Below are 16,409 nucleotides of genomic sequence, written 5' to 3' on the forward strand. Positions count from 1 at the left end.
CGATGAACAACTGGATAAAAGTGATAGTGATTTTTTTTTTTTCAATCTGTGGAAATAACACTGAAAGCTTACAAATGTGTTTTTGGTGGTGGTGATGGTATGGGGGCCATTGTTTGTTTTTGTTTGGGAGCCATACTCAGCAGTTTTCAGGGCTTAGTCCTCCTGGCTTTGTGCTCAGGATCACTCCTAGAGGGCTTGAGGGACTATATGGGATGCCGAGCTTTGAACTGGGTAGGGTAAATGCAAGGTAAACACCCTACCCACTGTACTATTGCTTCAGCCCTAAACTTGCTGATGATTATTTCTCTTGATAATGAAGGTTCTTTTGGGGGTTACATCCAGGAGTTATTATTAAATATACCAGTTCCTTGTCCAGCAATAAACATACTGATTCTTAGTTTGTCCAGCAATATCAAAAATAGAATTCTTCAGATATTTAAATAGTGGTTAAAAGTGAGCTTCTTAGAGCTGGTTTAAAAAAAAAACTTGTTTGGTGATGGAGAGAGAGTATGATAGATAGGGCACTTGCCTTGCGTGCTGCCAAACTGGGTTCTATTCCCGGCATCCTACATGGTGTCTGGAATACTGCCAGGAAGCAGTGATCCCTGAGCTCATCCAGGAGTAAATCCTGAACATTGCCAGATATGGTCTCAGATCCCTTCTCCTACAAAAAAAATTTTTTCTCTGGAGCTCCAGTGGTACTTGGTACTTACATGGCAGTACATGGAGAGGGCAAAAAAAGTTTTTTTCCTTTAGCTATTGATTACTTTTATAGTTAAAATATGGGGATTCAGAAAAATAGGAATAAGTATTTGAGGGAGAATATATATTTGGGGGGGAGTCAGGAAATTAACTTTTTATTTTAAGGGTTTTATGTTACCTTTAGCGCTTGTTCTCTGTAAATTTTTGTGGAGTGAGGTATGATCACTGCTGGCGATCTAAACCCAGGTCTTCTACATGTAAGGCATACACTGTACTGAATCACATCCCTAGTTCTGTCTTCTGTTACTTTATGTCCCATATTTAACGTTGACAATCAAGACAGATGTTACATAATCTTCTCAATGATGATTTATGTTCTTAAAAAATTGGGATCAGAGAGAGGAAATACAGCTGGTACTTTTGTGCCTTGCACACAGCCAACCTGGGTTCAGTCCCTGGCACCCCTTGGAGTAATCAATGAGCACAGACCTAGGAGTAAGCCTTGAGTATAGATGAGTGTGTCCCCCAAAACAAACCCCACAAAAATTAGTGTTATGCATGGAACTTAACATGTATCTGAGGACAGATTCATATAAGTGTATATTGTAAGCCCTCAGTGATCAGTTTAATATTATCTAGATGTAAAAGCACATGATTTCTAAAAGATCAGTGAACTTTGATTGCTGACCTTGACAACAGACTCTACATTCTGCTATATTCAGAGTTTTAAAAGACACTAATTACAATGATGTAACTAATAAGGACAGATAGTTTTACCTTTAAGGTAGCTTTTTTGTTATAAAATTTATTCTGTGTGTGCGCACCTGGTCACCTTTTGTAAAAGCAGATTGGTGAGTGGGAGCAAATGGGAATGAGGGAGCATTAAGGGAGTTGTGGACAGTACTGAAGGTTTAGGTGTTGAAAAATTGTATGCCTGAATAACTGTAACTTCATGGTGGTTAAATAAATTTTTTAAAATATTGAAGTTTGCATAGTTTTTTTAATGGCAGTATTATAGCATTGATGCGTTTACTTTCAGTTTTAAAGGTGGTGATGTGTTCTGCTTATACTCTTATAACTAAACCTTCAAATTTATTTGAAGACAAAAATTCTAATGTAATTTTGTAAAGGGAAAAATTTACGTAGGATAACTTGACAAAGTTAATTCTTTTTCCAATTCTCCACTGCCACCTGTCTCAAGAAAATAAACCAGCAGTTTGTCATCAGCTATAAATGTTTAAAGTTATTCTAGTTGGTTGGCTAGTATGTTTTACTTGTATAGCATATTTGCATTATTATTTTTAAGCACATAACCCAGGCCATGTTTATATGACTGAATTGTTTTTCTCAATCTCTTTTTGCAGCATTTTCAGTTAGCTTTGGTTGACTGTAATCCCTGCACTTTGTCCAATGCTGAAAGTAAGTATTATTAAATCCCATTGTTTTTTAAATGTATTCAGATTGTTTCATGGCAAATAATGTAGCAGTGGCAACAATAGTAATTGCCACTACAAGTTGTAATAATAATGACTGATAATTCATGTGAAGTATTTTTCTTCTGTAATTGTTGATTCTAACTGTATTGGTTTCTAAAGCTACTTGTATAAATGTAGAACAACCTGTCAGTTCAGTTATTGTGAATAGCCTGTGTCTAAAATAGATTCTCGAGTGAACTGGGCTGCTGAATTAAAACTATCTGCACTAATGAAATAAGATTGATTGCTTTTGCTCAGTGTTGTAGATGATTTGTGATTAAGAACCAGAATTTATCTGTCAGTCTTACGAAAAATGAGTGTACTTACTTTAGGTATGTGGTATTAAAATTATTGGTAACTATGAAAACATACTATGTCTTTATGTTACAGTTTTGCATACAGAGTTTGGGGTGGTAATTTTTAACAAAAATGTGTAGTATACTTACAAAGGCATTTCCTTCAGACTATTTTCCTTTTGCTTCTATATAATTTTTCTTACTTCTTTGAGAGTGGGGGATGATTTTCTGCCACAACTACCTGTACTTAGGGATCACTCCTGGCTGTGTGCTGTGGGACTATATGAGGTGCTGGGAATTCAACCCAAGCTGGCTGAGTGCAAGACAAAAGCTTTACCTGCTGTAATGTCTTTTGGGCACCCCCCTATAAATTTCACAAACAAATTTGGTTAATAAAGAAATCTTTATTAGGTTTGGAGAGTACTGGTATTAAGATGTTTACCTTGCACACAGCCAACCCCAGTTCATCCATGCACTACATACGGTCTCCTGAGCACAGAACCAGGTGTATGGTCTGGGCACTACTGGGTGTAGCCACAAAACAAAACCAAAAAAAGTAGTAGTAAGTGTTAGAGAAAATAAAAGTCTGAGTGTTCATAAAGTTGAAGCAGGATTTCGTTAAAAATGTTGGTATGTATTGCAATGCTGTTCTTAGACATATTGTGAAATAGTTACCACAATAAATTTAGTTGACATCTATTGCTTCATATAGATACATAAAGCTAAAATGCAATAAATGAACAAATTTTTTCCTAGTGGAACATTTCATTATACTATAGTATTATTGTTGTATTAGAACATACAAATAGACTTTATTAGATATTAGCAATGTTACCCAGGTTCGATTCCTCCTTCCCTCTCAGAGTGCCCGGCAAGCTACCTAGAGTATCCTGCCCACATGGCAGAACCTGGCAAGCTTCCTCTGGCATATTTGATAATGCCAAAAACAGTAATAACAAGTCTCACAATGGAGACTTTACTGCATTACATTCCTACTTCTGTTTATGACTGAAAATACTTCCCTTGACCTCCTTCCTCCAATAAATAAATACCCTGTTTATCTCTAGTAATCACATATCTGATCTCTTTCTGTAGCTTTTGTTTATTTGGGGTGTATTTGAGATTTATTTTGTTTTTGGGCCACATCCAGCTGTGCTCAGGGATTATTCCAGGCATGATTGAAGGTCCATATGGGTGTGGGGAATTGAACATCACTTGGCCATGTGCAAGGCAAGCCCGCTGGCTGTACTATCTCTCCAACCCTTGATTTTCTGTATCTTTCTAAAAATTTGATTCCACATAAAAGTAAAATCATTGTAAAATTTAGCACTCTGATTTAATTCACTTTGTATACAATGCCTTCAATGCCCATTAATGTAGTTGCAAATGACAGGATTTCCTTTCTTTAAAAGAAAAGTGCTGATTAATAGGCCTCTGTGTGTGTGCATACCTGCATATGCACATACTTTCTTTGTCCTTTCATCTGCTAATACACACTTTGTTTCCTTTTCTTAAGTTATGCTGCTATAAACTGGGGTGCAAAAACCTTTTATTTTCCATTTAGTGTTTAACCAATACTTGATTATTTATTCTTGAAGTGGAGTTACTGGATCATGTAATAGTTTTCTTCTTAAGTTTTTGATGAACCTGCATAATGTGTTTCATTGTGGCCATACCAGTTTGAAATCCCCCCCCCCCAACAGTAAGGACTCCCTTTCACATTCTTAGCATCATTTATTATCTCTTTTCATTTTTATGATGGTCATTCTGATAGGCATGTAGTAGTAACTCACCTTCATTGACTTACATTTCCTTGATGACTAGTGATGTTGAATCTTTTGTTGAGCCTCTTGATAGCCATTTATCGTCACTGGAAAAATACTTGTTCAAAACATTTTTTCATTTTTTATTGGATTTTTGGTGAAAAAAATTTTTGCTGTTGAGATGTTGATCTATGTTTTGGATATTAATCTTTTACCTGACCTTGATTTTCATGTATTTCTCCCCCCCCCCGCCCCCACCCATTTTATAGGTTGTCTCAGTTTTTCTTTTTTTTTTTTTTTAATGGTTTTCTTTGCTACACAAAAGCCTTTCAGTTGGATGGTTGTCATCTCTCCCCTCCTGCTTCCCCCTTATTTTCTTTTTCCTCTTTTTCCTTTATGTGCATATTCCTAAAACTTAAGACCCATGTCAAAGAGATCTTTTCCTGTTTCTTTCTTTCGGGAATTTTTTTTGTTTTGGGTATTTAAGTCTTTGAGCTAATTTTGTGAATACCTTAATTGGGGCCAAGTAGTTTGTGTGGGTTTTTTGTCTTGTTTTATTTTAGGTGAGACTGGAGCAATAGCACAGTGGGAAGGGCATTTGCCTTGCATGCAGCTGACCTGGGTTCAGTTCAGTATACTCCAGTATACTCCTAGAGCCCAGCCAGCTACCTAGAGTATCGCGCTGGCACAGCAGAGCCTGGCAACCTGCTCGTGGCGTGTTCCGATATGCCAAAAACAGTAACAAGTCTCACAAAGGAGATGTTACTGGTGCGCATTTGAGCAAATCAATGGACAGCTGGACAGTGCTACAGTGGTATTGGTTTTAGGCCACACCTGTTGGTGCTTAGGGATTATTGCCTTTTTGCTCAGATACCACTTCAGGTGGTGCTCAGCAGACCATACTGGATGACAGTGTTTGAACATAGGTTGGCCGCCTTCAAGGCAAGCTCTTTACTAGCTCTGGCCCCAATCTCTTCTTTTTAATTTGTTGTTGTTGTTATTAAGTGGTAGTCAAATATTTTCTCCTAGTCTGTGGGGTCTTTGTATTCATTGTTTCTACTGTGATGCAGAAGCTTTTCAGCTTTACCCAGTAGCATTTTTTTTTATCTTTACTTTTGTTTGCTTGGCCACTGGCATAGAATAATTCAAGATACCTCTAGATTCAGTGCCATGAAGTGTTCTGCCTATGTTTTTCTCAGTATCATTTAGATACCCAGAGGTCTGTCCTTACTCCACTTCATACTCTTTGCTGCTTTGTAAAAGATTAGCTGACCATATTTTTATACCTGAGGATCTGATTTGTCTTTGGACCCTCAATTCTATTATATTGGTCTGAATGTCTGACTTTATTTCAGTACCACATTGTTTTGATTGCTACAACTTTATATAAAAGTTAAAGTTGGGAAAATTGAAGCCTCCCTTCCATCTTCATTTTTCCTAGGATTGTTTTGGCTATTCTAGGGATTTGTTATTCTGGTATTTGTTTTGTTTTGATGAAAACCATTCAATATCTTGATTTTCCCAGACCATTCTTTTCTTATTGCATATTCGTGTCAGGTATAATCACAAATACTTAGGTTTATATCTAAATTCTTGTTTTTGTAACATTTGTCTATATTTCTGCTTTAGGTGTAGCAATTCTTTAATTAAAAATTCAGATCAAAGGATTTTAGAAAATCAGTGTTTTTTTAAAATGACTCTAACTTTAGAAAGGTATTAAAATTTCTAAGAAAAATGAAACTGGAAAAACTGGCATTTTTTAATATAACTTCCTTATGACATAATTGAGACATTGTACAAACTTAACCATATTTATCTATTTACTTTTTGGTTTTGAGGCCTCAAACAGCAGTGCTTGGGGTTTACTCCTAGCTCTGCACTTAGGGATCACTTCCACCTGAGCACAGGGGACTGAACATATAGGGTGCTAGGGATTGAACCGGGGTTGACTGCATGGAAGGCAGGCACATCATCCATGTCTACTATCTTTCCGGTTCCTTAGTAATTATTTCAAGACTTATTTCTTACTTTTTAACAACGTGTCTTTGTTACGTAAGCCATGCACATTTTTGAAAATAAATTAATCTTTTCTTCCCTTCCCCTCTCCCAAAAGGAAGAGAAAACAGTGATGTTGAGGCTGTGAAAGAAGGCTTTTTCTTGGGCACTGTTGGTGGAATTTCGGACTGGCATAGCCACAGTGGAAAACATTATGGAGGTTCATCAAAAAAAATTGAAAATGATTCTGAGAATTCTTTTAAACTTTATTATCTTTATTATCCAATGCTTTAATTTTGTTTTCATTGTTACTATTGTTATTGGGCCACGTATAGTGGTACTAAGGGCTTACTCCTGGCTCTGCTCTCAGGGATTACTCCTGGTGGGCTCAGAGGACCTAATGGCATTCCTGGATGAACCTGGGTCAGCTGAATTCTGTGTTATTACTCTGGCCCTTGAACGATAATCTTGAGGGACATTTCATAAATACCAAACTAAACATTTTGGTAAATTATTTTACTGTATTCTGTTAAGGGTAAAACGTGTTATCTCATTCCTTGAGAAAAAATAACTTTTGAGAATATATATGTATGTACCAGATACAGGGTAGAAAACTTTGGGATCTAGTTTGCAGAGAACAGTTGAAACCATCATGCATACATTTTAAGGTTTACTGTGGTGCTTCTTTGTTGGTGATTTAGAAGAGAAATAATTGGGAGATGACCAGTACTGAGACATTTCCCCAGTTTTAGAACTTTCAATAAAAGGTTGGTCACATCTGTCTAATGCCGGGCACAAAAGTCAGATCAAAGTGGATTAAAGACCTCAATATCAGACATGAATCTATAAGGTTCATAGAAGAAAATGAAGGCAGAACTCTCCATGACATTGAAGCTAAAAGTATCTTTAAGGATGAAACAGCACTGACCATGCAAGTGGAAGCAAACATAAACAAATGGGACTACATAAAAACTAAGAAGCTTCTGCACTTATGGACAATCCTTCAAAAAATAGAAATTGAGGGGCTGGAGCAATAGCACAGCGGGTAGGGCGTTTGCCTTGCACGCAGCCAACCCAGGTTCGAATCCCAGCATCCCATATGGTCCCCTAAGCACCGCCAGGGGTAATTCCTGAGTGCAGAGCCAGGAGTAACCCCTGTGCATCGCCAGGTGTGACCCAAAAAGAAAAAAAAATAGAAATTGAACTTCCATATGACCCCACAATACCACTTTTGGGAATATATCCCGAGGATGGAAAAGAGCACAGTAGAAATGACATCTGTACTTTTGGGAATATATCCCGAGGATGGAAAAGAGCACAGTAGAAATGATATCTGTACCTATATATTTATTGCAGCCCTGTTCACAATAGCCAAAATACGGAAACAACCCAAGTGCCCTAAGACAGATGACTGGTTAAAGAAACTGGTACATCTACACGATGGAATACTATGCAGCTGTTAGGAGAGATGAAGTCATGAAATTTGCTTATAAATGGATAAACATGGAAAGTATCATGCTAAGTGAAGTGAGTCAGAAAGAGAGGGACAGACATAGAGGGACTGCACTCATTTGTGGAGTGTAGGGTAGCATCACATGAGGCTGACACCCAAGGACCGTAGATGCAAGGGCCTGGGGGATTGCCCCATAGCTGGAAGACTGCTTCATGAGCGGAGGGGAGAAGGCAGATGGAATAGAGAAGGGATCACTAAGAAAATGGTGGCTGGAGGAACCAATTGGGATGGGAGATGCATGCCGAAAGTAGATAATGGACCAAACATGATGACCTCTCAGTGTCTGTGTTGCAAGCCATAACGCCCGAAAGTAGAGAGTGAGTATGGGGAATATTGTCTGCCATGGAGGCAGGAGGAGGGTGGGAAAGGGGGGGTATACCTGGGATATCGGTGGTGGGGAATGTGCACTGGTGGAGGGATGGGTGTTTGATCATTGTGAGATTGTAACCCAAACATGAAAGCTTGTAACTATCTCACGGTGATTCAATAAAATTTTTATTCACACTAATGGAAAAGGCATGTGCTATATTTAGATTCCATTATTGATTACCTTACTTGATTACTTAAAATAATCTCTATGACTACTTGATAGCACTGTATAGCAGTGTCATCCTATTGTTCATCGATTTGCTCTAGTGGGCACCAGTAACGACTCCATTGTGAGACTTGTTAATGTTTTTGGCATATCGAATATGCCACGAGTAGCTTGCCAGTCTCTGCTGTGAGGGCGCGATACTCTAGGTAGCTTGCCTGGCTCTCTTAGAGGGACAGAGGAATCGAACCTGGGTCAGCTGTGTGCAAGACAAACGCCTTACTGGCTGTGCTATCGATCCAGTTCCATGACTACTTGATAATCACCATAATGGCTGACATCTCACAAAACACTGAAAAAAGTATATAGACTACCTACTTCGAATCAGCATTATTGCAGTTTTTATGTCATCCCCAATTTATATATGCTGCACATGGTGAAGATTATTTAAAAAAAAATAAATGATATGGGGCTGGAGTGATAGCACAGTGGGAAGGGCATTTGTCTTGCACGTGGCCGACCCGAGTTCGATTCCCAGCATCCCATATGGTCCCCTGAGCACCGCCAGGAGTAATTCCTGAGTGCAGAGCCAGGAGTACCCCTGTGCAATGCCGGGTGTGACCCAAAAAAGCAGAAAAAAATTTTTTTAATTTAAAAATTAAAAATAAGTGATTTTTTCATATCTCTAAGAGATATTATGGCAATTCATTTATGCAATTAAAATAATTTATACTTAAAAAGGCTTCTGCCGTGAGTGGCACTCATAGGGCAGCTCGCTTGCTCTATATGCAGAATCAACATAAAGAGATTTCCAAAGCATAATTTTCTGATAATAGGGCAGCTGATAATTGTTGGTCCTGAAAAAAAGAAGAAAAAGAAAAATTAATAATTTTTTGGGGGGGCGTCACACCCTGCGATGCTCAGGGGTTACTCCTGGCTCTGCACTCAGGAACCACTCTGACGGTGCCCAGGGCACCATATGGGATGCTGGGAATTGACCCAGGTTGGCCGTGTGCAAGCAAATGCCCTACCCTCTGTGCTATCGCTCCAGCCCCCCAAAATAATAATTTATACTTAATTGGTCCCAGAACTCTTTAAGAAGGGGTTAATTACAATTTATTTTTTGAAAAGTAGAGTCATGATGATGAGAGTTCACTGTATGTTTGCTACTTGAAATAATTTTCTGCATTCTATTCTAAATTTTCTTTTTCCAATTAAGTTTCCTTTTAGAGCCTTTAATGGCAATACTTGTTAAAAATGGCCACTCTAGGAAATAAATAGTTTAGAGATTAAGGTGCATGATTTGCATGCATGCATGCATGCAGAGGCACCACATGGTTCCCTGACTGTCACTTGGTAGAAACCTGGAGGCCTCTCAAGCAGTACTGACTGAATTGGCCTGAGTGGTCCAGTGGCTGTCCTTGACCCTTCACCCTTGGTGACTGAAGATTGGAAGTCTCCAGTAATGGTGCCCCGGCTTCCTAAGCACTGTTTGGAAACAGCCTCTCCTTTTTTTTCTGCTGTAATAGAGACTTACCAAGTGAAGTTTTCCCATTGTTTTTATCTTTGTTCCTCTTTGAGGAGTACTTGTAAGTATGGAGGTTTCTCTACTGAAGAAGACACTGGATTTAGTAATTCTAGGGATAAGAAAACCTGAATATAGGTCCTAGGAATACGCCTGGAGGACATTTGGTATATTAATGGGATGCTAGCTAGCTGCTGAGCTTTTCTCTTTTGTCACTTTTTTTTTTAAGTTGTGTTTATTTATTTATTAAACTGCCATGAGATACATAGTTGCAAAGTTTTTGTGATTGGATTTAGATCATACAATGTTTCAACACCTGTCCCTTCACCAGTGTACATTTCCCACTATCAATGTCCCCAATTTTCTTCCTTCACCCCCAATTCCCAGTCTGCCTTTATGGCCTTCTCTCTCTCCCCACACCTTCCCCCCCACCTCCCCTCTTCCCTCTCTCCCTCCCTCCTTTTAAGTGTTACCGTTTTCAGTACAGGTACTGAAAGGTTATTGTGTTTGTTCCTTTATCGCCTTTCAGCTCACAATTCTGATCCAGATGATTATTTGCAAGTATCACTGTCATAGTGGTTCCTTTTCTGTCATAACTGCTATGTCCCCCAACTTGTGGCAAGCTTCCAACCATGGGCCAGTCCTCCTGGCCCTCTTTTCTCCTGTCCTTAGGTAATAGTCTCAGACTTTTTTATATCCCACAAATGAGTGCTATCTTTTTATTTCTGTTCTTCTCATTCTGACTCAATTTACTCAGCCTGATACTCTCCTTGTCCATCTATTTCATGATTTTATTTTTTCCTGGTGGCTGCATAGTATTCCATTGTGTAGCTGTACCATAATTTCTATATCCAGTCGTGTGTTCTCAGATGCTTGTATTGTTTCCAGATTTTTAACTGTTGTGAATAGCCCTGTAACGAACATAGAAGTGCAGATGGCATTTCTGCCGTATTTTTTGGGAGCCCCCGGGTATATTCCCAGAAATGTAATTGCTGGGTCGAATGGGATGTTGTGCTTTTTCTTGTCACTATTATTTATTAGAGATTATTGGAGTAAATGGGTATAGATATTCCATTTCTTCATTCTCTTAATTTGTGACCCAGACCTCCTCCAGTGACATAGTCACATGAGATTTGGACTAGATGTCTCAGGGAGAGATCTATTGGGGAAGGGGAGTTAAGAATAATAAAAGCGCTCACTATATGTAAGTAAAGGGAATAGAGTATTTTATTATTTTTATGTGTTTTTCACAAATGGCTGCCTTTTACCTTACAGAGATGGGGGGGTGCTTATTGATTAATCTACAGCCACTCTTTACAGAGAGATGAACACCTTTACTTTTGATTTTTAAAAAATGTTTGAGTTTCAAGTTCATTGTATGTTTTGTTTGATTTGCCTTTTGATTATGTGGTTCAGCTATTCCAAACAAGGTGTTGCTCTTAGGGAACAGGCTACAGAGTCCTAAAGAGAACAAAGAGCTTTCTGGACCTCTCCCCTGGCTCATTCAGTCATAATCTCAGGAAATATCTATTTTATAATATTTTGTTTTGGGACCACATGCAGGCGATGATCAGGGTGTTACTCCTGGCTCAGCACTCAGGAATTATTCCTGGTGCTGCTCAGGGGACCAAATGGGATGTCAGGCATTGAACCTGAGTTGGCTGAGTATAAAGCAAGCTTCCCACCCACTGCACCATGGCTCCAATCCCGGATATAGGTATTACCAGGGGTGCAGCATGGCCATACAGATTGAACTCGAGGCTTCATATATCCCAGGTTTGTGTCCTCACTTAATCCATATCCCTTGCTCCTTCAGAAATCTCTTTCACAGGTCTCTGTGGTGAAACAATAGGTACAGGATCAGTGAATCATGGTCTTATGATTGAGTAGCTGTAGACCTTGTTTAGAAGTACCCCTTCAAATATTTTTTTGTTAATTTCTAATTTAAAATTGACCATGGTTATACATGGATGCTTTGTTTGGGGATTTGCATATTTGGCTGCAGTGCTAGCTAGTAGTCACACACTTTAATTATGGTTCTTTCACATGTACTTGCGGGGGAGGGGTTGCAAACAGTGACTCTGTAATGTTCACTGTCAGGTTATAGTGCTTGCTAGGGGTTGCTGTGGTTCTAACACATGTGCTGTCGGGTTGCACTTCTGGCTGCAATGCTGACACACACCTGGCTGTGTGTCAAAGACTGTACACTCTGTTGTACTTAAGGATCCGTGACAGTAGAGCTGCAGTGTGTTTTTGTTTTTGTTTTTTGAAGTAAAACAGATTTTATTTGTAGGTTTTTGAAGGGAAGGAGAAAAATAAAGCAGGAGAGAGTGGAGTATAGCATGCTTGAGAGAACCCGAGCTTTTCCAAGGGCAGAGAGTGCCCCTACACACATCCCAGCGTTAGACATGAAAGCATGAAAGTACACATCTCAGGAGGGGAGGTGCGGATGGCACATGTGCTCACTTGGGTAGCATATGCGCCGAGCTGCAATTTTAATGTTCAGTGGTAGGTGCATATGAACAGCAGTGGGGTTATGGCCTCATGCTTGTAAGTCAGATGCTTTTGCTACTGAACCGTCTTAGGACCCTATACCATGTTTTGGTTAGTGTTTCCATTTTTTACTTTTTTTTTTCTTTTTTAATTAAAATTTTTTTTTATTGAATCACAGTGAGATACACAGGTACAAGGTTGTTCATGGTTAGGTTGGGTTTACCCGTCTCTTCACCAGTGTACATTTCCCACCACCAATGGTCCCAGTTGCCCTCCTGCCCTCTACACCGCCCCCTGCCACTGTTTTTGTTTCTGTGGCAGACACTTATTCTTTCTCTCTTTTCTTTTTTTTTTAATTTTTATTTTTTAATTGAATCACCATGTGAAAAGTTACAGAGCTTTTAGGCTTAAGTCTCAGTCTTACAATGATCAGGCACCCATTCCTTCACCAGTGCACATGTTCCACCACCAAGAACCCCAGTGTACCTCCCATCCCACCCCCATCCCCCGCCTGAGTGGCTGATGATTTTCACTTTACTTTCTCTTTACTTTGATTACATTCAGTATTTCAACAGAAAACTCACTATTATTATTTGGAATTCTCCCCTAACAATCAGACCTGCCGAAAAGGCATCATTTGATAATTTGTTTTCCATTGCTGAGAAAGAAGAGCATATGATGTCAGTTTTGGATTTCTGGTATTTTAGTAATTACATCCAGAGAAATTTCTGCCAGAAGTCGCATCATTGCAAACTCGTACCTCTGTTTATTGGGCCTTAAAACATGGCAATCACCACGCCGATGGGGAAAGGAAAAGCCGAGAGAGAAAAACCTTTCCCCTCCCTGGGCGGCATGGGGTCAGAGCTTAGTTCACAGTCTAGAGCATTTCAGCAAGAAGCCGCTGGGTGCCGAAAGTAGTTAGTTGGCCTCTGGGATCATGGGCTTTCGGGAATGGAGGAGCCGTTCGTGTGCTTTTTTTGAACTTTTAAAGAATGTAAACACTTGCTGTGGATTTTAATGTCAACCTCAATAAGTACATTGAAAAACATTAAAAATGATCAATAGCAAATGCACATGGCTCTTTAGCATGTTTGTATTTTAGTATGTTTGTAAAATCTATTTTACTAAAAAGTACAAGTTTTATTTAATATAGTATAGACTGCTTATCGTTCACATTTTATACTTTTGCCTAATTACCCCCAAACACTAGAATATTGTACTGATTTTTATTTTTCATCATCTTTGCAGTTCAATTTCACATTGCCCACTTATATGAAACCCAGGTAAGTGTTTTAATTTTACCTTACTTAAACAGAAAAATATCACCCATCTCATTTCAAGTGAAATTAGGCATATAGATAATTTAGTGTAACTCTAGGCATTACCTCTTATTTGCATTTTGTACTAAATAAATGTCTCGGTTTTGTTCAGTCAAATAGTTATTCACAGAGAACTTGCTTTGTACAAAGATGCTTCATTTAATACAGTTTTCTCGTAAACTTTATTTACCTGCAGGCTTGAATGACTAAGAAGATTTAATCAAGATTTAAAGTACTGAGTTACCTTTTCAAAATATTTATAGGTGGTTACTATGGTGTATTGTTTCTTGTTCCTTAAATTTGAAATGCCTTGTTCTTGCATGGCCATTTGAAAGGCATATTAGAGTTGATCACCTCTTGATGTCATTTCCACTGTCAATGACTAGCATATTTGAAAAACTTTTTTCAATTTAATTTTAGAACATTTAGTTTTGATAGATGGCATGATAAGCTGTATGATAAATTATTGCAGACATTTACTATAGTCAGTGATGTGGGAAATTAGGGATAAGTTGATAAGAAACTAAACATATGGTAATCACAGTTTAGCTTTTATAACAGCTTTTTGGGGGAAATGTTACCATAAGGTGTGTTTTGTTTCAGAGCCTCCCTAAGAACCCTTCCCCCTAATCCTATCCAAAGTCCCAAACATACATGTCCTCTGAAACAAAATTTACGTGCATTAGGTTTGGGTATTCACCCGATTCAGTGATTTTTATATACTTTTATAAGACTGGCACACTTGGCGGTGCTCAGGGCTTATTCCTGGATATACACTCATGAATTGCTCCTGACAGAGTTCAGGGCACCATATGGGATGCTGGGGCTCAATCCCAGGTCAGCTACATGCAAGGCCTTAACCCACTGTACTATCATTCCGACCCCAAGACAGTAATTTTTTTAATGGGTTGAGAGAAAGATCCTTACTCGCAATATGTTGCCAAGTTGGAAATGGTGGATTCCTTTCCTGAAAACAATCATTATGCCTTCATGGTTGCATAAAAAAGGGTTTTTATAGGAAAAGAACAAAAGAAGAGAAGAGTCTGTTGCCCACTAGTGGGTTCCAGAACAAGGAACTCCTACATGTGCTGGCCTCCTGAGGCACACTTCATCTTATCTAAACAAAGTAAGAACAAGATGAGGAATTTGCCCTAATCTTTAGGTTTGATACAGGTACTTTTGAAAGTAATTTGTGTTGTGTATTAGTCTTCACCTGCCAGTGAAGAACTACTCGTTCTCTTTTGTTGTTTTTATTTCATTGTTTGGGTTGAATGACCCAAATCAGCAAAATCCTCAGAATGATAATAGCTATAGAAATCTAACTTCTGTCCAGGTTTGTTCTCTTCCCTAGACACTTACTAACTCCTTAGGTTCCTGTTACCTCAGAAGCTCTTTATTACCTTTCAGAGGGTGACTTCTAATTTTGTTTCTTCAAGTTTTCTACTTCTTAGGACATTGGATTGTCAGCATTCTTGATTTGATTTTTGCACTTTTTAGTGCCCACTAAGTTTTAGTGCCCACTAAGATTACACAAAAACTCATTGTCATTGTCACTGTCACCCCGTTGCTCATCGATTTGTTCGAGCGGGCACCAGTAATGTCTCATTGTGAGACTTATTGTTACTGTTTTTGGCATATCCAATACGCCACGAGCATATCCAATACGCTTACGAGGCTCTGCTGTGCGGGCTTGATACTCTCAGTAGCTTGCCGGGCTCTCCGAGAGGGGCAGAAGGAATCAAACAACGCCCTACCGCTGTGCTAACGCTGCAGCCCTACACAAAAACACCATAATAATAACTGAGAAGTGATTGAATACTTTTGTTTTGGAGCCACACCCAGCTGTGCTCAGGGCCTAATCCTGGCTCTGCCCTCAAGAATCACTTTTTTTTTTTTGCTTTTTGGGTCACACCTGGCGATGCACAGGGGTCACTCCTGGCTCTGCACTCAGGAATTACCCCCTGGCCGTGCTCAGGGGACCATATGGGATGCTGGGATTTGAACCCGGGTCGGCCGCGTGCAAGGCAAACGCCCTACCTGCTGTGCTATCTCTCCAGCCCCAAGAATCACTTTTGATTGGCTCTGGAGACCAGATGGGGTGCCTAGAATTGAACCTTGGCCTACCATATGCTAGGCAACTGCCCCTGGAATACTTTTTAAATGAGAGTGTTTGAATCTTTCTCTGTTCTTTAAGCTGTGTCCAGAATGGACTGGAGGAGCTGAAAAATTTATGTTAGTTGAGGGAGGGGGGAGGAGTGAGATTTGCTGGATCTTAAAAAGAAGTGTTAGTAAGTGTTGCAACTTTGTAGTGTTAAGTTGAAGGTATTTGAATTACAAAAAGGAGGTGTTTTAAGAGCAGAAGCATAAATACTAAGTAACTCCATCCTGCATTTAGATTTGGGTTATTTTTCAATTTGCAGTATAAACTATTTTGTTTCGTTTGGGAGCTACACCCAGTGGGGCTTACTCCTGGCTCTGTGCTCAGGGATCACTCTTGCAGTGCTCATGGAACTATGTGGGCTGGCAGGATTTGAACCCAAGTTGGCAGCATGCAAAGAAAGCACCCTACCCATTCTTCTCTCTGTCCCCTGTAGTATAATATTTAAAGCATACAATGAGTGATTTTTTATATACATATGTATATGTACACACATATTTTATATATAAAATATGTATATTTTATATACATATTTTCTCTATATATGTATGTATATATATAATATGTATATTTTATATACATATTTTATATATACATAGAGAGAGGGAGAGCGCAATAGGAAGCACCCTACTTAGCAC

At 39.0% G+C, this 16,409-nt stretch overlaps 1 protein-coding gene and 1 pseudogene across 5 annotated transcripts in view; both read left to right on the plus strand.

The window, feature by feature from the left end:
- The window catches only part of KDM6A (lysine demethylase 6A), a 155,052-nt gene that overhangs the window by 83,907 nt on the left and 54,736 nt on the right, over nt 1-16,409 (plus strand). For all 5 annotated transcript variants that reach the window (XM_055120448.1, XM_055120447.1, XM_055120450.1 and 2 more), the window contains exons 7-8: nt 2,067-2,121; nt 13,543-13,577. In XM_055120448.1, coding sequence (XP_054976423.1) covers nt 2,067-2,121; nt 13,543-13,577 — 90 coding nt within the window. The remainder of the gene's footprint in view (nt 1-2,066; nt 2,122-13,542; nt 13,578-16,409) is intronic.
- Nucleotides 9,011-9,136, plus strand: LOC129400724 (U11 spliceosomal RNA; annotated as a pseudogene).

Source organism: Sorex araneus, chromosome X (genome assembly GCF_027595985.1).
Source record: "Sorex araneus isolate mSorAra2 chromosome X, mSorAra2.pri, whole genome shotgun sequence".
NCBI lineage: Eukaryota > Metazoa > Chordata > Mammalia > Eulipotyphla > Soricidae > Sorex > Sorex araneus.